Source organism: Balaenoptera acutorostrata, chromosome 10, assembly GCF_949987535.1.
Source record: "Balaenoptera acutorostrata chromosome 10, mBalAcu1.1, whole genome shotgun sequence".
In the NCBI taxonomy this organism is placed as follows: Eukaryota; Metazoa; Chordata; class Mammalia; order Artiodactyla; family Balaenopteridae; genus Balaenoptera; species Balaenoptera acutorostrata.
In genome coordinates this window covers 33,876,513-33,900,893 of record NC_080073.1, presented here as the reverse complement: position 1 = coordinate 33,900,893, position 24,381 = coordinate 33,876,513, and the positions used below count along the sequence as shown (strand labels likewise).

Sequence of the window (24,381 nt, the reverse complement as noted above, 5' to 3'; positions counted from 1 at the left end):
ATGAGGTAAAAAGGAAACAGAGCCATCTGAAAAAAAAATTTTAGGAGTACAATAAGCACCCCTTCCTCCAACAAACAGGTAAACCCCTACTCACACAGGTAATTCAAATAAACCCTTCCCTCACATATTTAGAAATATAGAACAAAGGCATTCACATTTACCCAGATGATTCCATTCTATTACCTATGACCCCATCCCTCTTAAAATTTATTGAATAAGTTAAACTACTTTAAAAAAAAAGGTCATAGTACAATAAAGGAGGAATTACTGTCAATATTGACTATATTATCCTGCTAGTTTGCATTTAATTTCATAATTTCCACAAAATTTACCTTCAAGAGTTTTAATGCTAAACATAAATAGTTTTTGCATGTGGTGGGTGAATGTGAATATCGTTGAAAACCACAAGAGGGCTGTGTTTTTGTCAATCCATCTCTTCACTTCTTTACTTAGTTAAGGGAGAAGATAGGGTCCAAATCAAATAAACTGGACCCCTTGACTTCACTGACTAAAATGCAAGCAAAACTGATTTCTTTTCATGTTGTTTTACCCCACTTTTAATTTGCATCACTAAGGAATTTTCTAGGACTGTCCTCACCAAACTCAAGGCTTCTCTGATTGCCAAGCTCATGGAAACAAAGTGCTTTCTCTTAAAACTCTGAAAGAGACATTCCAGAGTAAGCCACTGTTAGATACTGAGCCAGCAACAGACTACATATCTATGAAAGAAGAAAGGAGAGGAGGAAAGAAAATGCATAACATAAACAAGAACAGACAAAACCTTAAAGAGGAAGGAGAAAGGAAAACATTTAGATTCCTTGAGTGATGGAAATAAATACCAAAGCTATTAGTTTCAGTTCAAAGAACGTATCACTTTATGCTGTTTATTATTTCTTGAGGATTATTTATTTTATCTTAAAATATCCAAAGGGTAAAAGGGGTCTTGGAGGTAAGCGGCAATGAAACTGACCTGGTCAGGAGAGGGCCTGTGATTGGAATGTTGCGACCTCCCAGGAGATCGGTGGTGGTGGTGGTGGTGGTGGTGGTGGTAGTGGTGGTGGTCCTCATCGTAGTTGTCCGCCATCAGCTTCATTCTGTTCTGGGTCTGCACAGAACAAAAACCAGGGAAGATTCCATCAGGAGCTAGAACACCAGCCAAAGAGACTCAGGGCATAATTACAGCACCTATATATAGGGCTCCCTTTGTTCCTTTTTTAGGAACAGTTCTCATTTTTAGTTACATTGAAACTTAACAAAGAATGCACCATGCCATGAGCTTTGGCGAAAGAGGTTTTGTCACATCCTTGAAGCCACTATGTTGCTGGATCTCCATTCAGAGACATAAGTGTACTTCCCCCATGAGATTTAAAAGGCAATAAATGGACACAAACGAAAGTGCTTTGTTTCATGTTATCAAGCGATCACAGAGATCCGGAGTAAGCCTGCAATCACATACTGTCAATGGTCACATCCTACACTCTAGAGCAAGCAAGAGAGGGAAGCCCTGGATGACAAGATGGAAAAGGCCTGGATGGAGACAGAGAACGACAGACAAACAGTGGCCTTGCAAGACAAGGCAGAGAAATCCACTTAAAAGCTGCCAAATGCAAAAATACTGATGGGGATGGTTTGTTACCATGATGACTTCTAGGGAAAGGTCACTCTATGGACATTTTAACTGATATTGTTCTGGGAAGAAATTAAGCAAAACAAAGCGAAGTTGATGGAGAAGAGCTTTACTCCCTGTTATGTTTGTCACATGAGACAACTAGGTGTCATAGTTAAACCCCAAGGGCCATAGAATTGTACTGTTTTATTATGTGGGGCAAGAAAGAGACCAACGATCAATCGACCTAACAGGGTCACAGAATCTAGAAAACTGCCTAAAGACCATGGAAAAAGGCAGATAAAAATATCCAGCTCAGAAAACCAGGAAATGTAGAGACGACAAGTGTGGGTTTGGAGATGAGGCCGTCTGGGGTCAAGTGTTGCCCCACCTCTTTGCTGGTTACGTGGTCTCCTGAGAGTTAACTATTTCTAGGCCCCAGTTTCCTCAACTTCAAAATGGGAGCAATAGTACCCCCTTCCCTGGGGTTGCTCTAAGGAGAAGATGATACGATGGACTTCAAGTCAGTCCAGGATCTGGCACATAATGGGCTTGAAATAAAAGTCATGCTACTATTACTATTATTGTTGCCGTTGTTTACTGGAAGACACTTCTTCTTAATACATGTTGTTGCCTTTGCCTGTGACACCTCCCCCAGCCACCTTCCCTTGCCTCTAACTTCTGCGTCTGGCCTTTTCCTGACCCCACCCTTGAGAGCAGGTGACGTGTGCCTCCTGCTTACCACCCCTCTCCAACCACCGATTTATCTGTCCATTTGTCAGTAAACTTGAGGCTGTTTCTTTCATCTGCCTCTCTCCAGAATCTAACACAGGGCCAAGTAGATGTAGATAACATTATGCATGCTGTTGCAAACAGTGACTGAAAGAAAGAAGGGGCCATAATTTTGAGGGATGCTGCCATTCTAGAGGCGAGCTGCATGACTGTCCTTAGCCAGGGAAGGTCACTAAGAGTTGAGGACATCTCATGAGTTGCCATAACAATACCACTGGTGGCTCATGACGCCAAGCCATCAGCACTTTAAGAGAGCTGGAAGTCAGAGGCTGGCAGAGCCTCCAGCCAGTTGGAATTTTACTATGTAATATAAATAATACTCTGATAATAATTCTGGACCTAGCAGTCTACTCTTATAGTATTTTTCATGTATGATCTAACTTAACCTCAAAACTTTCCTGGGAGGAATTATTACTATCTTCATTTATAGCTAGGAAATCAAGGCATAGATTTCAGCCCCCAGAGTCTCTTTCTTGACATAGAACATGGAGATTTTCCGGGCCTTCCAATTCTCAATCGCTAGGCTTTTCTCTTAGCCGTGTTGCTAGCAAAAAAGGCAAACAGCCGAACAGGTAGAAATAGCCTTCTCATAAATGCTTCAGTTCTGTTAAGTTTTGGAAACACCTCACATCGCAATTCTATGTGACAGAGGATGTCTCATGATTTACTCACTCCATTTTTTTAAAATGTGTACGGTATTTGAAAGGCCCCAGAGTGGACATAAAAACATGCGCGTGTATGGATAAAAACAATAAAAGTAGAGGGAAAGAGCCACCTAAAAATCTAATTAAAAAATCTCAGGCAACCTTTGGCAGCTGATAGCATTTCCATCCTTCACTTGTCCACTTAAAGTGTCAGAAGACCCAATGGACAAGTTACATCTTGTGAGAAAGAGCAGGTCAGTGGAGCTGTTGCCGACCAAGTGCTGAGATTCCCCTAACCGGGAATCTCTTGTACACGAGATTGTGAAATTCAGCGTTTACACCTAAAATTCCAGTAGTGTCAGGCGCCTATACTTTTGAACTCATGAACTAATAAATCTGGAATTGTTTCTTCTAATAGAATTCTGAAAGTCTGAAGGGAGCTGTAAGATCTGCTATGGTCAAGAAGGAAGGGACTCGCCCAAGAATGAATGATGAAGCCTAAATGAACAAATAATAAATCTGCTATTATAAACATCATAATGCCCTTATCCTTTGGGGAAGCTCCTGTGATTTTATGAGATTATTTTCTTACCAGCGACAAGCTTAAAGTTCCCTACCTTTGAACTGTATCCCATAAAAGAATGTACAAGCTAAACAAGATGCTATATGCAGTCCTAAATGTGTCTGCTGAAATGAGGTGTTGGAGAATAGGCATGTCATGGGATAAAGACTGTAAATGAATGATGTCATCTTTCCAATTTGGTGCTGAAATATAAATAAACCATGTTGTTCATGTGAATACCAGATCTGGGGGAAATGTACACAGAGCAATTGTGAGCGGAAGAGGCTTCTTTTGATTAGTCTGGGCTGGAAGAGAAGAGTGTGAAATGGAGATGAAAAATGAGAGTTTAGCCTGATATTTTAGACCATTTTTATTTATCTTGCTTGTAGCACGTCCCCTAAACTATGACCGACTTCTTACAGGCTGTGCTAGTTTTCCCTTCCGTAGAAAAGTTTGGCCAATCCTGCCCATTTAATTGTCAAATTGGAAATGGATCTCTTAAAAAATTTTTTCATTCTACACTACCTATCCTCATCTCCACCCAATTATATTCATTTTCTAACACACCAAGAATGGTCTAGAAGGATAGGAAGCCATGAATAACATTCCCTAAAGGTGGATGGAAGAAAAACTGCAGAAAATTTTAAGAAGGATTGGAACAAGGATACTATTTGCTCAATTATTTCCAGACACGTTTACCAGGTGATGGTTCACAGCCCTGTAGCCATCAGATAGATATACAAGGTGCCCACCACAAAGCCTTAGACAGCAAATCCTCTGGGCAGTCATAACTGAAATCCCAGGAAAGCTAATATAGAGTTGGAACTAGATAGCTTTCCACAGCTCTGCACTTGGCAACTCATGGCCTCATTTAGTAATTCACTGAAGCCCATTTTTATTTCCTTTTCAGAGTTTACCAAACTGCTGACCTGACAAGTTCACCTTTGGCTAACTGTGTTATATTGGTTTTACTGTATTATGTCATGACTGCTGAGACAAATCTCATCAGATTTCATTTTCTACTTCCTCTTTCTTCCAGGCGCCACCTTATTTCTCTGGGGCAATAGGTTCCTAACAGTTCTCCTGCTACACTCTTGCCTCGCATTGAACACAATCTGTAGTCAAGAGTGACATCAGACCTCTGTTACTACCTGGCTTTACATTCCTCAGAGGCTCCCCACTGCCCTCAGGAAAGAGCCCCAGCTCCTCCGTAGCTTGTGAAGCTCTTGTGAGGTAACTGCTGTTCACCTCTCGGCCACCTATCCCCTCCCTGCCCTGGGACAGGCTGATCTCTGGTCCTGTCATGCCTTTTATCCTCTCCCCCTTTACCTGGGTTATACTCATTAGTTCTTCTGGTCTTAGCTTCAACACCATCACCTCCAGAACCACTTTCCGTAAGTCCACCTCAGAAGGGATTAAGTGCCCCTCTACTGCCTCTCTCAGAATTCTGTACCTACCCCCACCCGCTTCCATCATAGCACTTAATGTCAATGAATGGTAAATAGTCACGTGCTTTCTGGGCTTTGTCCGCCACTAGGTTGAAATTCTCTTGAGGGAAGCACTAGGTGTGAATTACCCTTGGACTCACCACCTAGCACAGAGTCTGGTATATAAGTAGCAAGTAAATGTGTGTGGAATAAATGTGTAAATGTACGAAGGAATGAACAGCCCACTTCTGAACGGATGAGAGGAAAAAATACACAATTAGCATCTATGATGAGCCAGGTGAGTATGTAACTCTTCATGTGATAGTTTAACCTTCCCTATAGTGCATTTGTTTTTGGTTGTTGTTGTTCTTGGGAGTGAGAGAGCAGGATAAATGTATAGTTTCGGAGCTGTTACAAAAGTCAAATTGTTCTTGTTTGAGAAATATTCTGTTCTTGAATAAAATGGACCTACTGAAATACTCCCTGTCTTTGGGTACTTACATCATTAAGAATAAAGAGTGTGGGAGTGTTATGGGGTTCATTTCCTTCCTATCTTCTAGCGTTTGGAAGAGCAGGAATCTTTAGAATACTTTCATTAGCACCAAAAGTCAACCGTGGAAAACTGAAACTGTATCCATTAACTAAAATCCCTGATGAACACCATCTGTGAAAAGGTGTCATACACTCCATCTCTCTTGACATTTCTGAAGAGTTTATCCAAGGAGCTCTTGAAACAAAATGAAAATCCTTGATTGACTAGTAATAGACTCAATACCTTAATAGCAATATGTAGCTATAAAAGTGTAACATTAAAGCTGCCTTTAAAAATATTTTAGCAAGGTGGCAATAATGAACTATGCTTTGATCAGTCATCTGGATCAAGTTAACAATAAAACCTTCCTGACTATGGTTTAAATAAGAAAAAATATATAATAAGACTTGTTGCTATGGGATATGGAGATAATACCACACAATAGCAATTACACTTTCTTCTCTCAGGTTTTCTTTCTCCCTCTTTCCTGCCAGGGAAATCCGAAATAGTCCAGAACTCTTCTTCTGGTCATGTTTTTGTGAAGTTAGAGCAAGGTCAACAGTTCTTGTCTCTGAGCTAAAGATGAAAAAACCAGACAACAACTGAACAGTGAAAAGGGAAGGGATTTCCTGAACATCCACCAGGCCCACACGGCAATGAATCATAATTGAGTGGGGTCTGGGTTCCAGTGGTTGGGTCACTCTTGCAGGACAAAATGAAGCAGGAGGGTGAAGAAACTATTAGGGGAATATGCTGCATTAGGGACCCTTATGGGAGTAAGTAAGAATCACCGGAGGGACACCTTCTACTGTGGACATTGCACAGAAATTCATTCAACACTTACCAAACTCCTGCAATCATAAAGACTAGAGCAATTATGTGCCAGGCTAAGTGTCTGAGCAGAATGCATTCATTGAATCCTGAGATAGCTATTCTTACGATCTGTCTTTTACAGATGAGGAAACCAAGCCCATGATCACTCAGCTGGTGAGTAGAGGAACAGGACTTAAACCCAGGTTTCTGACTCCAGAGTCCTACGGTAGTGTATGAAGGGTAAGGTCACAGGCCAGATGCATGCAACAAAGCAAAGATAAATATATGAGGAATTAGAGGATGGACTATAACACAATATGAGAAGAAAAACAAGGAGAAAGGCTTGGTTTACATGAGTGTCTGGAGGCAGGGGAAATCCCCTCTAGCTAAGGGCTGTGACATCTATAAGCCTCCATGGGTCAGATGTCCCTTGAGCCAAGATTTGAAAGTAGGTGTGGACATGGGTATAAGGAAGAGTGGACTGGGGAGATTCCATGGTAAACTCACTCTCTAATCACCATGAGAGGAAAAATAGGTCAATGAGGGGAATTGGAACCCAAAACATGACATGTGTGTGTATGTGTGTGTGTTGGGGAGGTGCTTTCCTCATTCCTTTATTGGATGTGCGGAGAGCAGGAAAAATATTTGAGATGATAATTCCTATCTTATTTCTCAGAACTTATCTGCTTGGGGCATTCTGGAAAGAATTTAAGAAGAGCCATAGCCATATGCTCACACATGTCAAACTATGACATCTCTGGGAAAATGGGCCGGGCTCTGGACATCTATGTATTTACAAATATCCATACAATCTACTGCTGCAGCATCAGTCCTGCCTTGAAAACTGCTCTGACCTCCTCCGACTCATTTAGCTCATCAATCCTTCCTGCCATCCATCTGCAGCCAAACAGGACATTGATGAGACTCTCCCTCCCAACTTTGCTGAAGCCATTTTCCTTTAGTCCTTATTTATAGACAGAAAATTAGTAGTCACCATGGACGGTTTGGCTGCTATTTTTGTACCTACTCATTAAGTACCCTTATTTTATTTTATTTTTAATTGTTATAGGGAAGTCAGTGCCCCTCCCATTCCCTCTTGTTCCACCCTGGAGGTCACTTGTAGACTGAATGGGCAGTCCTGGATGTGCTGCTATCTGCCCACTTCAAGCCCCTGTACCTCTCTCTGCATGAGGTCTTCCTCTGGTCAGGCTTCACCAGGGAATAGGGCAGACAAAAGAGTTGGGCAGTTCATGCCCTTAGAAAAACCCTCAATTTATGAGGGAGGGAGGTGATGGATAAATAACCAGTATCCCAGTCCCTTAGTGGGACCATACTATGGTGTGTTCCAGAATCTCTCAGTAGGTCCCCAGCAGGGTGCAGCCCTGGTTGACTACATTGGGAAACCACCCATTAATACATCTTTATCTGCCTCTCACTTCCCTGTATCACTTCTCAATTTTCTCACCATGCTTCTTGGGATCACCTCCCAAATAAACTACCTGCACCAAATCCCTGTCTCTGTGTCTGTTTTTGTGGGAATCTCAGCAAAAGTCTAAGATCTGCACAGGACTAACATTTCTGTGACTACCAGGTCTTTTCATGGACAGCTCTGAGACTTCTCATTACCTAGGGAGATAGATCTCTCACCTTTCTTAGGCAAGTAACAGAGGCCTAGCACTAACACTGTTTCTGCCAAATATTCACTCTGTGACTCAAACTGAATCACTCTTCCATGAGCCTCAGTTCCTGTATCTATAAAATGGGCAAGAGAGGAAAGAATGTTTTAGCATGAACCAAACTCCACATGAACAGATGACCTGTTCTTTTTCCTTATTGCACTTTTTTTGTAGTTTTTCTTTTCTTTTCCCTTCTAAAAGCAAGGGAGGGAGATTATTCTGATAAAGTACTTCCTGCTGTCACCTTAGGAACCTGAGGAATTCCCCAAAGGGTTATGGGCAGCAATTATAGCTGAGAATATCACCACCTCTGTTCTGCTATCACCCAATGCAGCCCATGGGGGCAGAATTATTTATAGAGAAAGAGTTCTATGTACTTTTCTAATGATGTAGAGATTAGTATCCTTAACAGTAGCAGAAAGAAGGCTGGCACTGTGAGACAGAGCCTCCCCTGAATATCAGTGATAATAACTAGGCTTTCCTAGCCCTTGCTGTGTGCCAAGCACAGCACTTTGCTGTTGTCATCTCTTCTAGTCAGTCACACCAATGCTCTGATGTAGGCTGCTGGGGGAGGGGCATATTCAAAATCTTCAATGGCTGCTATCACAGGGGCAGAAGCCCATAAGAACCAAGAGCAACTCAAATGCATATGACCTTACTATCAGTCCTACTAGAGACTGCTATTATCCCCACTTTACAGATAAAGAAACTGAGGCTTACCAGTATTACAGCTCTATTTGCCTTCTTTGCAACAATATTGCGAGCTGAGATTGTGGGATAAGTTTGAGAAAAATGCCTTTGTAATGCATGGGTAAAAAGAGAAAGTCAAAGTAAAATAAATAATAGCAGTGGTAGTATTTAGAAAGAAAGAAAGAGACTGAGAAAGACTAAGAAACTTACCCAAGATCATACAAACGATAGATTTGGGATTATGATGCCAGAGCTTCCTAAGTAACCACTCTACCCTACTGCTCAGATTCATAAAGACTGACCCCTTTATTATAAAAATTAAGATTGAGTTGGAAATGGGCTCTGACTCACTGGACATTGACCCCAATCAGAGCTGATGAGAGAAGCAGCTCTTTTTTTTTTTTTTTTAAAGTTCTCTGTGAAAAGGATGAAACTCAGACACATTATAAAATCTTGATCGAGCCCCAAGGGAGTCCATATTACTGACCAAGCCCTAATATAAATTCAAAAGTCATTATCCACAATCCACACTCATTTTTAATGCTTTAACCAATACGATGGTTTCAAACCTAGGCTAACACATTAGCAACTGCAGACAACCAAGAAATTTCTAACATCCTGAGCACTGTTGGAGGTGGTGGGGGTCTTGCAGAAAGGGAAGGCCCTAGAAGTTTCCACCACAAGGTTACTTAGTTTAGCGCAGGTCTGTTTAATTAAGTAGTGGACAGCACATGCTATACTTAGCTTTTAAACACTTGTAAAGTCCTCTTCATTCATTTATCTTACTTGTCACTGACAAGCTCTTCAAGGACTGTAACAGTATGCAGAGCATGAAGAGCCTGGGTAAACAAGGCATATTTTATGTTGAGTCTAAACTGTTTCAACTCAAAGAGTCAATAGAGGGTCTCTGAAAAAACCCCAGACTCTCCTACTAACTAAGGACATATTCTGTGCATGGTCTGTTACGAGTGTCTTTAGAAAGTGAGCTTCAAAATCAAATCCCAATTCTTTAACTAAAAAGAAAAAAAAGAAGAAAGAAAAAAAGGGAGGCTGGGAAAAAAGGAAGGAAGGGAGGGAGGGAGGGAAGAAGGAAGGAAGAAAGGAAAAAAAGAAAAGAAAGGAGGAAAGAAAAACGAGAAGGCTGTGTGCAGACATTAGAATTCAGACTCTAAAACTGTGCTGAAAGGAAACCATAAACAAGATGAAAAGACAACCCTCAGAATGGGAGAAAATATTTGCAAACGAAGCAACTGACAAAGGATTAATCTCCAAAATTTACAAGCAGCTGATGCAGCTCAGTATCAAAAACACAAACAGCCCAATCCAAAAATGGGCAGAAGACAGAAAGAGATATTTCTCCAAACAAGATATACAGATTGTCAACAAACACATGAAAGGATGCTCAGCATCACTAATCATTAGAGAAATGCAAATCAAAACTACAATGAGGTATCACCTCACACCAGTCAGAATGGCCATCATAAAAAAACCTACAAACAATAAATGCTGGAGAGGGTGTGGAGAAAAGGGAACCCTCTTGCTCTGTTGGTGGGAATGTAAATTGGTACAGCCACTATGGAGAACAGTATGGAGGTTCCTTAAAAAACTAAAAACAGAACTACCATATGACCCAGCAATCCTACTACTGGGGATATACCCTGAGAAAACCATAATTCAAAAAGAGTCATGTATCACAATGTTCACTGCAGCTCTATTTACAATAGCCAGGACATGGAAGCAACCTAAGTGTCCATCGACAGATGAACGGATAAAGAAGATGTGGCACATATATACAATGGAATATTACTCGGCCATAAAAAGAAATGAAATGGAGGTATTTGTAGTGAGGTGGGTGGACCTAGAGTCTGTCATACAGGGTGAAGTAAGTCAGAAAGAGAAAAACAAATACCATATGCTAACACATATATATGGAATCTGAAAAGAATGGTTCTGATGAACCTAGGGGCAGGACAGGAATAAAGACACAGACATAGAGAATGGACTTGAGGACACGGGGAGGGGGAAGGGTAAGCTGGGACGAAGTGAGAGAGTGGCATGGACATATATACACTACCAAATGTAAAGTAGATAGCTAGTGGGAAGCAGCCGCATAGCACAGGGAGATCAGCTCAGTGCTTTGTGACCACCTAGAGGGGTGGGATAAGGAGGGTGGGAGGGAGATGCAAGAGGGAGGGGATATGGGGATATACATATGCATATAGCTGATTCACTTTGTTATACAGCAGAAACTAACACAACACTGTAAAGCAATTATACTTCAATAAAGATGTTAAAAAAAACAACAACAAAAAAACCCAGAGAGCTGAACTGACCAGAACCCAATACTTCTGAATCAAGACCCAGTGAAATTTTATATGTGATACTGTACTTATAGTTGATTAAATACGTTTGACACAGAAAAAAAAGTAAAAAAATTAAACTGTGCTGACAAGGGAAGTAAAGGTCTTCATTTAATTCATACATCCAACGAATATTTATTATCACTGGCCTAGGCAGAACTGGCATCACCAAATCATCTCCTCAACTAATGAATTTTAGAAACTATCTCAGGGTATGGCCTAACAGAACTGGCCCACAGACTGGAAACTGACAGCTCGAATGACTACTCTGAGGGCAATGTGAAGGCTGAGCAACCCAGCAGTGCTTCAGGGAGGGACGGAGAGTCTTACACAGGGAGGGCTAAGAAAAGAAGAGTCCACACACCTGGAGATATGCAAGATGATTCACAGGGAGTAAGTGGGGTTTTTTCATAGTTATGCGTTTGCTATAAAATGTATTTGAATAAATTATAACAACCACATCCAACAGAGAATTCACAGAAATTATGTCATAGGACATGGAAAACCTTGTGAAGGCGGTTTTCAAAATGACAGAAACTTCAGACACCCTCCTCAGCAGGAAAGAACAAAGCAACTGAGAATGAGTTGGGTTACAGAGAGCAGACGCTAGAAAATTCAGAGCAGCTCAGAGGGAGCAGATGCATCCTGAAGAACTGTGAGAGTACAGAAGGACGTTCTCCTACAGGGGCTTTTGAGCTCAGCGCAGAAATGGGAGCAAATGCAGTCCTGGCCGGCTCCAGTTCCGAAGCTGAGTGGAAGGGCACAAACCCAAGACCTCCTCTGCACCTCACCCCCTTCAAAACAAAACAAATGACAACAAAGCGGGTAGAGAAGGGAGGGTGTGAGCAATGCAAAACATGTGGTGGGGCTGCTGGCCAGTGCTGAACACAGAGAGAACCCCAGGGAGAGGGCTGGTGAGACAGCCAGGAGGGGTTTGGCAGGGCAGAGGGGGTCTGGCAGCCGGAGGGTGAGAGGAAGACAGAGGGAGAGACAGCTAGGGCTTTGGACAGGGAACAAACCCCTCTCCCCAGCTGGTCTCACACTTGGGTAAAACAACTGGAGAAAATGTAAACATGCTCATTAGTAGTTTTCCAATCAGTTGAAAAACAAATGGGAAGAGAGAAATGGCAGTGGAGTGTCCCAAATACCAAATCTATGAAACATTCCCTCTGGCGTTTATCTTCTCATTGAGTCGCTTGCTGTGCTGTCCTCCCTCCGTTTGGATTTCAGTACCCTTACTAGCTTTATATGGGATACTCTGAATTTACCCTAACTAGGACCAATTTAGTTCTACATGGAAGGAGAGTCTGAGTCACATGTTCCACTCTGGCTAGGTCTCCATAGACCCTCCCAGAGACACACAAACAACACAGGCATGTCATTCGCAGGTCCCCTCACATCCTCCTCCAGGCTGATATTCCCCCAGCACACAAGAATGAAAACTCATTTAAAACCATCACCTCTTCTCCTATGAAATCTTACCCCCAAAGAAGAGACAAAGTGGAACTTCTGGGTTTTTGGATCTGAAAGCAAGCCAGTTTCCAGAAAGGATGAAATTACATTCTAATTTCATCTGGAAATGCCTAGGGTGTTGACTCATGTTGTCTTTTGGTGTGTGTGTGTGTGTGTGTGTGTGTGTGTGTGTGTGTGTGTCCCAACACATCAAATTAATTCATCAATATATATTTTGACAGACTCTAGGTCCATCCGCCTCACTACAAATAACTCAATTTCGTTTCTTTTTACAGCTGATATTCCACTGTATATATGTGCCACATCTCTATCCATTCATCTGTCGATGGACATTTAGGTTAGAGTCTGTCATACAGAGTGAAGTAAGTCAGAAAGAGAAAAACAAATACCGTATGCTAACGCATATATATGGAATCTAAAAAAAAAAAAATATGGTACTGCTGAACCTCGTGGCAGGGCAGGAGTAAACATGCAGACGTACAGAATGGACTTGAGGACACAGTGGGGAGGGGAGGGGGAAGCTGGGGCAAAGTGAGAGTGGCATCGACATATATACACTACCGAATATAAAATAGATAGCTAGTGGGAAGCAGCCGCATAGCACAGGGAGATCAGCTCAGTGTTTTGTGACCACCTAGAGGGGTGGGATAGGGACGGTGGGAGGGAGGCTCAAGAGGGAAGGCATATGGAGATATATGTATATGTATAGCTGATTCACTTTGTTATACAGCAGAAACTAACACAGTATTGTGAAGCAATTATACTCCAATAAAGATCTATTGAAAAAAAAAAAGAATACATTTTGAAAATCAATTTCTCTTAGTTATCAGTTTAAGGTTGACTCCAAAAAGCCTGGTCTTCCATGACCCTGGAGTTGAAATAGCATAACTACAAAAAATCCAAATTATTTAAACTTGAATCTAAACAAAAACAGATACTAAAGTACTACATAACTAAAGTTTCTTCAAAGCACTAGGTGGACGTGGGTAACTGGAAAGTTGAGATTTCAGCAGCTATCTCAAATCTCTCTCCTACAAATGAGGACTTGCCAGAATAATCCAGATTCATGTAAAGTTAGGCTAGACCACACCTTAAATCAGTGACTCCAACTTCACTATTTTACAGAAGGGGAGAATGAGTCTCCAGGAGGTTGAACATTAGTCAATCACAAACCCAGGAGAAAGCCCCAGAATACTTGACTGCTGACCCCAGGCCCTTCCCCTGCCCCTGGCTGCCTTCCCATTTGATTTGCACGTGTAGACAAGTCCACCGTGCCCATGACCAGGAATACCACAGGCCCATCTCATGTCTTTCATTTTGCATTCCAAAGTACTATGGTATTAATTTCCATTCTTGCAGTCTGAACAGCATCAAACACCTTATCACTTTGGTCTCAATGCCTACAGATAGGTTAAGGAATTTTCCATCTTCTTTGAAATATGAGCCTTAGTTTTCCAGCAGAACTACTGATTTAGCTTTCTAATTTCTTCTTTTTATGTAACATCTGTACTTTTCTATTATAGGAATCAAACATGCTAGATATGAACAATTAAATCGTATAAAATAGTTTATTTTTTTAAATTCCCCCTTCTCCTACCCCAATATCTACTCCCACTTTTAAGGATTTTTGCCAGTCTTTCCAGAACATTTTTGTGCATAATGCAAGCAAGGAAATATGCACACTCTTTAAAAATAAAATGTCCAAGATGTCTTGGCCATCCTTCCATGTCAAGATCATGTAGAAATACCTCATTTTTAAAGGTTATGTATGATTCCATTCTATGCAGTCCTCTACTGATACACTAAAACAGCGGGCAGAAATCTTTGTTTATTTTGTCCAAAGATTTATCCCAAGCGCCTAAAACACTGCCAGGCACATAGTCAGCACCAGTAAATATTAGTTGAATGAGTGATGAACATTTGGGTCATTTCCACTTTTTCATTATTCCAACAATGCCTGAAAGAATACTCTTCCAAAAGAACAGCTTTGCCTGTCCTCATGTGCTTGTTCTCAACAAGAATGGATGCTGAAATGTGTAATATCTGTTTCTATAATGTACTAGGAAAAGAGAGATTCAGTAGAGATCCCTAGAATATAGTATACACATTTTAAACTTTGAAAGATATTACCAAATTTCCCTTCAAAAATGTTGGTCAACTTCCAGTCTGCACCTCTTTGCCTACACTGTGCCAACACAGAATCTCTTCAAACCCTTTAATCTTCAAAAGTCTAATACATGAAAAACTGTATCTCATTCATATTTCCCTTATTATAATTTGAGGCTGAGCATCTTTTCATTAATTTATTGGCCATTTCTGTTTCACTATCAGAGGAGCCTCCTTTTCACGTCCTTTTGTCCACTTTTTGGGGGGTTGTTGGGGACACTTTCTTATTGGTTGTGAGAACAATTGTATATATAAAGGAAATTTGTGGGAGCTGCTTTCAGGAAGGGAAGAACCTAACTACAAAAGGGAAGAAAGTGCATAAGAACAGGCTATGGGAGGAGAAGGAAATATGCACAGACAGACTAGACTTGAGGATACCTTGGAACCCAATCATTCAAACACATTACCATCTGACATGTTCACTTAAGCAGGAGAGAAAAGGGGGGAAATATTAGCTAGTTGGTGTTTTGGAATGCAAAAAGAGTCAGTCCCCTTCCCTCTGCGCCACAGCTCTAGCAGCTAGTGGTTACTGGTGGACCATTAGCAGGAGTCCTAGCGTTAGCAGCCAATACGGTCCTTTACTCCTCTGCGAAAGACTTTGGGTTTTTTCAAAGTCTAGGGCCACCCGTGGGAGAGTGCTGGATATGTAAATGCCACTCATCATGCATGTGTTGCTGGAAAGAATTAATATAACCCTCTTTCCTCAAACAGGAATTCCCTGCATAGCAGCCCTGGGGGATGCGTTACCATTAGAGATGGGAAACTCCGTACCTAATGACACAATTTATTAAATGGCTTAAATGGGATGTTCCTCCTCCTCCGTACATATTTTGAGCTTTTTGGTTGCAGTTTCCTAATTCTGCCTTTTGGAGGGGACCCAGGTCTTTAGACATTTAAATACAGTTATGCTCTTTATCTCTAGCTTACGTAGCCTGACCATTCTTTGCCCTCTCAGCCAGTCATCCTCCACTTCTTTTAGTCCCCTCTCTGTACCCTAGCATACATGGGGTTATTACAGTGTGACAGGGCTCCTCTTAAGGAATAATTCCCTGAACAGAGTCTGAATCCAAGTCTTCACATGTGTCCTTACCTGTGCTAAACACTATTTTAAAACAATCAATACATTCTTACATTTCTTTGATTTCTTAGCATCTGCTGTACAATGATGACTAATATTCAAATCTGCAATTGATTAAACTCATATCCTGGTGGCAGTTTCCCTGCCATTCATACACACACACACATACACACACACACACACACACACGCACACCTGAATTTTAATTCTAAATATAAACTTCATTGTTTTCATTACTGAATATTTGCTTTACATTTATCTTAACTAAACTTGCTAAGATATTTGTCAATTCTAATCATGTCTTCCACCGTTTTAGCTAACCTTCCCAGCTTTGAGGCATCACACTTTCAAAAAGTGTATTATCAAAGGCTGTGTACGATGGTGACTGTTGGGCACCTCTGGCAACCTCCCTGCTGACATGACAGGATTCCCTAACCAACCTGCCTAGGGTTGAGTTGTTTAATCATCTGGTAACAAGTACACACACACACACACACACAAACACACACACACACACGTTTGTGTTGAATGCTTAGCTGAAATCCTGCCTTTGTATTAACCTTCCAAAAAACAATGTGAGTTTAGCAATACCTAATCTTAGTGAACAAATAAAGGTTAGCGATTATCAATTTTATTCCAAGTTTCATAAACCACCGACTGAATAACTTGTTCTGGAATCTGGGTGTGGATCAATATCAAACCTACAGTAGTTCATAAACACATTTTTCTCTTCAGCGCTTAGTGGTAATGTTCAGGAGGTGGGTAAAATTTAGAAAAGCTTAAGAAAAGGGAAAGTTAATTTCCCTATTCTTTAGGCACTTTCGTACACTGTTGGCAGGATTGTAAATTGGTATAAACATTTTCAAGGGCAACTTGGCACTATCTATTAAAATTCAAAATATGCACAGCCTGGGGTCTAAAAGTCTCTTGAAAAGAAAGTTGGACAGTTACACAGGAATGAAAAGGATAAAAGGATATTCACTGGATGTTGATCACAGGAGCAATTAATGAGAAGTAAACAAAATACCCATACATCATCAAATTACTGAATATTCATTATTCATATAGTAGAATCTTTAGAAGCCATTCAAGAGTGACGTATATTTATATTCATCAGAAGGAAAGAGTATCACAAAATATAGTTGAATGGATGGTGAAGCAGGTGGTAAAACAACATGTTCATATATGAATGTGTGTATATGGATACACACATACATACTTGCATATGTGAGAAAAGTCCAGAAAGATGAGCACAAAATACTGACGGTTATTGTTAGGTGCTTGAATTTCAGGGAGTTGACTTCCTCCTTTATTTCTTTCTATATTATTTGAATGTTTAATAAATGACAGGAAATAATAAATGAAAGAATAAAAAATTTTTTGTGCTCCGTATACAAAATTGCTGATATATAAGTTGTTTCTCAGATTAGGGGGGAATGGTATCAAAATAATTTTAGTTTAGGGGAAGAGATTCCTGAGACTGACCTTGGGGAACTTAGACTCCTGCTGTCTTCTATTTTGGTGAACTTCAAAAACCAGAACAGGCCACAGCTCCCCTCCTTTCAGCCTGGTCCTTTAAAATTCTGATTACTCTTAACCAATCTCTCTCTAGTCTAGCAAACTAGCACAGTAAACTTCCTCCAGGAGAGACAGCGAACAAACCTGGCCCCTATCATATATTAAAGAATGCATGTCCTTCACAATTGGAATGAATGTCCTGGCTGTAGCTATGCAATACAGTTGGATGGAAAAGGAAGGGTTCCCAAGTCCCTGTCAGGCTCAGGACCAATGCACTAGTGCCAAATTCAAATCCTCCCCCAAGAGCCCTAGGGCCCTCATCTGGATCAAGTCAGTGTCCGTCTGAGTTTTACATCATGGGCCAAAGATTGGGAGTATCTCTTTGCTGGGTCTTTTCAAGTTGAGAGAGTTAATAGTAGAGCTCTGAGTTTAGGAAATATCTTGTAATAACATGGCATTGCAGTAATGTATAGGCTAAAGTCATGCAAAAAATATTTGTCTCATTCCCACACACTGAACTTGATAATTATATAGGAGCTTGGATATTAAGGACCCAGACATAAAGGAGTGGGTTAAAAAGCATAATTACAGCTCAGAAATAGCATGTGCCTGAGGACATTTCAGGCCAGGTCCTACTCAATCAACAACAACAAAAAACAGCACCCAAAATCAAACGGTAGGCACTCTCTATCTCCGCCCTCCCCCGCCCCTTTCTCTCTCTTTCCCCCTTATTTTGGGAAATAAACCATGAAAAGAATCATGCACCATAATGATCATTTAGGAACAAACTCGAGATGGAAACTGGTAGCAAAATACGGTCCTTAGTTCTGGAATTTTAAGGTTAAAGGCCCAAGGATCTCCTCTCGGGTCCTGAAACTTTATAGGACACTATTTGACATCTGTGCTTCAGAGAAAAGACCAAATGTCCATGTCTCATGGGCTGTTTAATTGAAGGAAGCTATTATTTTATCCTTAATACGGTGGGGGTGAGGATGCATTAATGAAAGACTCAAATCATTACTGACCAACTACTCTGAAGCATGCAGAAAACAAGACCATGGCCTGGGAGGTGCCCAAGCTTCATCAAATGCAGGGCAAGATCTCATGGGCAAAAATGACCCAGCAATCTAATCTCAGAAGCCATTTTATCATTAATCAAAAATGCTGGTTTCAAACTTGCTTCATGTTGACAGTTTTCATATCTTACTCTCCGTGAAGAATACAGAGTAGTTCCCTATCATCTTGTTTATCAGATAGAAACAGTTCAGCTGCCGGGCAAGGCCAACCTCTCTCTTTCCTCCTGAACAAGTGACCTCTTCTCAGCTTCCTCCACAGAAACTCTCCCCAAGGATGCTCTATCTCTAATCCCATGTCCACACCCATTCATCTCTACCCTGGTGCTTCCCTTGTCAGGAGCGACTCCTCCCTACAAAACCAGGTCACAGCCAGGCTCAAATGTACCCTGTTAAGACAATTTCCACAACTGGAAGTATCCTGGAGAGTAAAGAAAACTAGAAGTAGAGTCAGAAGGCCTGGATTAAATGGTCAAAGTTAAGTCACTTAATAGCTGTTTAACTACCAGCAAGTTACTCAACCTCTCTGATTCTGTGCAAATGGCATCGTCAGCCTAGGCTGCTAGATATCAAGAGAGGTGCTCTAGGTACCTGAGTTCAGTCTGTGGCTTCCGATTCCTTTTTATAGCCCTAGAATGTCTGGAACAAGGCTCAGATTCTCTTTGTGCTGAGTAAACTCTGTTGATCAACTGTCTCTCTTACCCATTATCATTGTGTGCCCTGTGCTGACAGACTTACTTCCACTCCCACCCTCACTCCTGTTACATGGTCCTGTATCAGCCCCCAGTTCCACCTCTTCTGGTCACAATTGCAGCCAAAAGCCAGCCCAAACCTTTCCATTCATTTTACGTTTACAGTAGCTGAATTTGCAAGGATATCTATAAAGAGAGAGTGAGCATTTGGTGACCCAAGGATTCCCACCTTCAGGGGAGTAAGGGTTGCTGGTCTCCTTTAGTAGCTCAATGCCTCCCAAGTGCTGGTCTGTCAGTCAGATCCATCAGCTTTTAGCGTCCTTCCTCTGAAATATCTGAGGGTGTAGGTCATTGGGCTGGCCCTCCAGTTGGTATTTGGTGAAGGTGGGGAAGAATCTCAAATGTCCATGTCAAAAGAGAGCCAGGTTTAGGAACTGCTGCTGCAGTTAATGCAACTATTTTAAACTTTAAGACGCATATAAATTCTTTTTGAGAATTATGCCTGAGACAGCCAGAAACATTACAGAGAACCAGAAATTCCTTTTATTTTCCACTCTAATTTGTGACCCTCCTTCTTTATCTATGAGACTATGGGGCACAGCATTAAGACTTGCAGAAGTTCCAAGCTGGGAATAACTTAGAAAAGGTCCATTATTTTTCACTATTTGTTCTTGGTATGCTACTACTCTTCTTAATCAGGAAAGAATCCTTTCTTCCTCTTTTTCAAGTTTTCTCACTTCTTTAGGGATGCCTCTGTGAAGTTTTGGGAAGCTTACATGCCATAAAGACCTTGGCGTTGTTGAGTATAAAAACCAGCATGAGCATATTCTGACTTTGTCCCTGAATAAGTGTGTGGTTTTTGTTTGGTTTGTTCCAGAAGCTCTTTCTTCGATTTACATTTCAGCAGTGTAAAAGATCTGAGAAATACCTTAACTTCCTGGCAAATTTTTAGCAGAATACTGCTTTAAATGGAGAATGAGCCCTCTGCTTTCCCAGAACTTTTCTCTGCATTCTCTGACTTTGGGAACAAAATATAATACTTAAAAAACAAATAAAGAAATCAACAAAAAGCGATAGAATTTAGACCCAAGACTTTACTTCAGAGGGTTCAAGGTAAGGAGAGTAATTGCCTACAAATCAATCAACAGATTGAGCAAAGGAGGGGAAAAGATGTTGTGCTGTTTCCTTGATCCCTATCTGAATTCCCAGAGTTCCACAGAACATTCCAAAAGTAATTTGGCTTTTGTGCACAGTGTACAGGGACTAACATTTTTCAACAGAATTTCATAAGGAGATAGGATAATTTTGGATCCTGCTCTCAGAAGCTGAAAATTGGGTGTTGCTAAGAGGACAGAAATGGTCTTTTTTACATGACCACTCTTCTGACAAACCACCCCAGGGGTGGAAAATCGCCTACCCTAACCACACTGAGAATCATGGTGGATTTGCCCAAGAGAATTCCTGCTCATAAAAATCTGCAAAACAGATCTGTTAGAACAAACCTGTAATTACAAACAGAGCAAGAATCTCACTTAAATAATTTTGCAGCTATAATACCAACTGATTCAATAACCCCCAAACTTGATCAAACTCGTCAAAATTGACAAGATTTGAGTCCCCGAAAGGTGATTACTGAGCATGCTTGACTGACCACCAAACTATGTGAGATGCTAAAAAAAAAGAATAAAGAACAGGACAATAGATTTCAATCCAAGCAATTTAAAATATGCAACGATTTTCAATATGACCCAGCAATCCCACTACTGGGCATATACCCTGAGAAAACCATGATTCAAAAAGACACAGGCACCCCAATGTTCAACGCAGCACTATTTACAATAGCCAGGACATGGAAGCAACCTAAATGTCCACCAACCGATGAATAGATAAAGAAGATGTGGTACATATATACAATGGAATATTACTCAGCCATAAAAAGGAACAAAATCGGGTCATTTGTAGAGATGTAGATGGACCTACAGTCTGTCAAACAGAGTGAAGTAAATCAGAAAGAGAAAAACAAATATTGTATATTAACGCATATATGTGGAACCTATTGGCAGGGCAGGAATAGAGGCACAGATGTAGAGAACGGATGGGTGGGCACAGTGGGGGAAGGGAAGTGTGGAATTAATCGGGAGATTAGGATTGACATATATACACTACCATGTGTAAAACAGATAGCTAGCGGGAACCTGCTGTATAGCACAGGAAGCTCAGCTTGGTGCTCTGTGATGACTTAGATGGGTGGGATGGGGGGTGGGTGGGAAGGAGGTCCAAGAGGGAGGGGATATATGTATACATATAGCTGATTCACTTCGTTGTACAGCAGAGACTAACACAACATTGTAAAGCAATTATACTCCAATTAAGAAAAAAAAAACTGTTTGGCACAAAAAAGGGAGAACTTTTATCACGTATATTTTTTTTACCAAATTCCAGAAATGGAAGCAAAGTGACAGTAGGTGCCCAAGGTCATGTATATGCGGGTGACCTAGTAAAGGAATACGAAATGCCTGACACCTAGCCAACACCTAGCTCCTTCCACTTTGGAGAAAGTAAGAACCAAGAGTGAGAAGGATGCTCTGAGAATTCTTGTGGCTGTACCTGTATCCTCATAGATTATTTCCATGCTCAGTGGAGTTATTATTAAACTAAAGCATCACACATCACTCTAAAATTTTCCTCAGAGAGAAATTATAGCTTTCTACTTCCTCAGTTCTCTTGGTCTGGGTCAGAACATTAATATTTGTTGGACAGCATGTTTTTAAAGTGGGAAGATATTTCAAAAATCAAATATTCTGGTTTGTTTCAAAGAATATGTTCTCAGCTAAAGTCTGATGCTTTCTCCCTGTGGGGGTGAGCTACAGTTGGCCACAATTCACCAAAGTTTCCACCAGCTAACAATAAAAAATTATGTCCCCTTCTAAAGAAACAAACAAAAAAATTACACTAAAGTTGCATTTCCTTTCCAGTCCGCAAAGACAATCTGAACAACTGGCTCAACATGCCAAATTAAGCCATGAGAATTTATCCATATCTAATAAGGATTAGTAAATGTTACAACATTCAACACAGCCTTAACATAATTTATACTCCAACTTCTAAGGCGCTGGGTTCCGCGTGGTCTTGTTCCAGCCCTGATGGAGGAGGATATGCAGGCTAGTCCTGCAGTGTCCTCTGAGAATCCCAATCATGTGTACAACAAGCAGGAGGGCTCTTCGCGTGATTAAAGAAGGTTTCTTTATACAGAAATAGTACCTTTAGAACCAGAACGTGGTAACTGAGCTTAAAGAACTAACTACCTAGGGAAGATTCAGGTGTCTCTCCCCTCAAGCCCAACATAATTTTTTTGGAAGCGGAAAACCTAGTGATGGAACCTGCTTTGCTTCTTGCCAAAGCTGGGTGTCCACCTGCAACTTGGAAAACTTTGGAAACATTTCTAAGTTACATATCTGGAGGGAGGAAGATTAAGACTTCTACACGTTGGGCTAGCCAGCTCTGACTGGGTCTGCTCCATTCCATTTCTCATCCATACTTGCCAAAAAGTACAAAGAGGCAACTGGGACATTTGCTCAGAGTATCGGCTATTAAGATAAATCGGCAACACTTAAGTGTCTTTGGTTCATAAAAAATAATCCCCCAGGGATGGCTCTTCCCCCTCCAAAATATCAGCTTTTTGTTTCCCTGCCTCACCAAGGATTGCATCACTAGAAAGCTCGGGAAAACAGAGGCTCTCCCTGGAAGCCCGACCTCATCTCAAGAAGCCTCAGAAGACCCTGGCCCCAGCAGACCTCGCAGGAGCCTGGACAAGCAAGACCGGGGCTGGGAGATCTGGATACTCTTTCCTGGAAGGAAGATGTCTGAACCCACACTGAACTGGGTTCTTTCAAGGCAATGTCTGCACCTTCTGCACTATTTGTTTTTCTTTAAGGATAAATCACGGTCTGGCTCCCAGAAAAGCAGAAGACAGAGGGCTATTTATGAACATTGTCACTCAAGTTCTTTCTTCTTTGGTCAAGGGAACAAGTCATGTGGAGTGGGTCTGTGTCAATGGATTGTCACCAGAGACTGTTTGGGACCATCATTCCTCAAAGCGCAGTGCTACCCTGTGGGGAAAAAAAACATAGCCCTGTCTTTGCACCTCAGAACTGAGATCAACATCCTGCACATCTGTGCAGCCCTCAGCGTTTTTAAAGACCTCTCCCCAGAGAAGATCCTTCATGATAATGCTTCTCTGTGAGTTAGACAGCAAACAACATACCCATTTAACAGGAAGGTAAGTTGACCCGCTCACCATCATACAACTAATAAGTGAAGATGAGTCGGGATTACACAAGCCAAATGAGCAAACTTCAGAGCCTTCCTTCTTCTCTGTCATCTTTGAAATCTACAATTCTCAAACATTCCCTGGTGGGAAAGATGGCAACTGTGTTGCAATGGAAAACAAAGGGGTTAACTAACTCTGTTACCCCTAAGGTAGATGCGCTCACTAACTCTGTGACTTGGTTTCTCCATTTGCAAAGTGGAGACAATGATGGTATTACCTCATTGAGTTTTTGTGAGGATTGTAATAAAGCAACAAAAGTACAATGCTGTGCCTAGAATATCATTTCTTCAAGAAATAATAGCTGTGTTAATATCTTACTGAATAATATATCTCCCCTACTCAACTGCAGGCTCCATCAAAGCAAATACTGTCACTTTCCTGTGCATCCGCAAAGTCCTTGGTATAGATCAAGTACTCAATGTACTATATATATGAATGTGCTGGAATAGTTTCTGACTATCAAAACTGTGAAGAGCTAAGAGGTCTGTTAGTTTAATCCCTTCACCTTACAGATGGGGAAGCTGAGCCTGTGAGAGTGAAGCAAAACGAGCTGCCCAAGGTTGTCAGTGTGTTGGGGGTCAGAGCTGGGCTAAAACTCTGACCCCCAGGTTCATTCCTAGACCCTGCACCTTCTGTTACCTGCCAGGGCTTTCCTGGCAGCCCACCTGGTGAGATGGGCTCCCTTGTTTTGTTTAAAGATTAAAGATTTAACATCATACTTTCTGGATGGCTGCTGAGTCAGACATCTTAGAGAGTATCTGGCCCCCAAACCCAAGAACACTGACAACAGAAACTCTGCCTGACCTTGTGACCCACACACCTGCTTCCTACCCTAGCACCCAAAGGGGCTTTGGCACACCCAAGGTAGCCCAAAGCAGTAGGGTTTCTGGTTGGCTTCTGAGCTGTTTGTAATTCTAGGAGCGCTGAGCCATGAGAGAGAGGAAATAAA

The 24,381-nt window shown here is 41.3% G+C and overlaps 1 protein-coding gene across 4 annotated transcripts in view; it reads right to left on the bottom strand.

Moving 5' to 3' along the window:
• The window catches only part of ERC2 (ELKS/RAB6-interacting/CAST family member 2), a 974,163-nt gene that overhangs the window by 202,555 nt on the left and 747,227 nt on the right, over positions 1-24,381 (bottom strand). For all 4 annotated transcript variants that reach the window (XM_057555674.1, XM_057555676.1, XM_057555675.1 and 1 more), the window contains one exon: positions 971-1,105. In XM_057555674.1, coding sequence (XP_057411657.1) covers positions 971-1,105 — 135 coding nt within the window. The remainder of the gene's footprint in view (positions 1-970; positions 1,106-24,381) is intronic.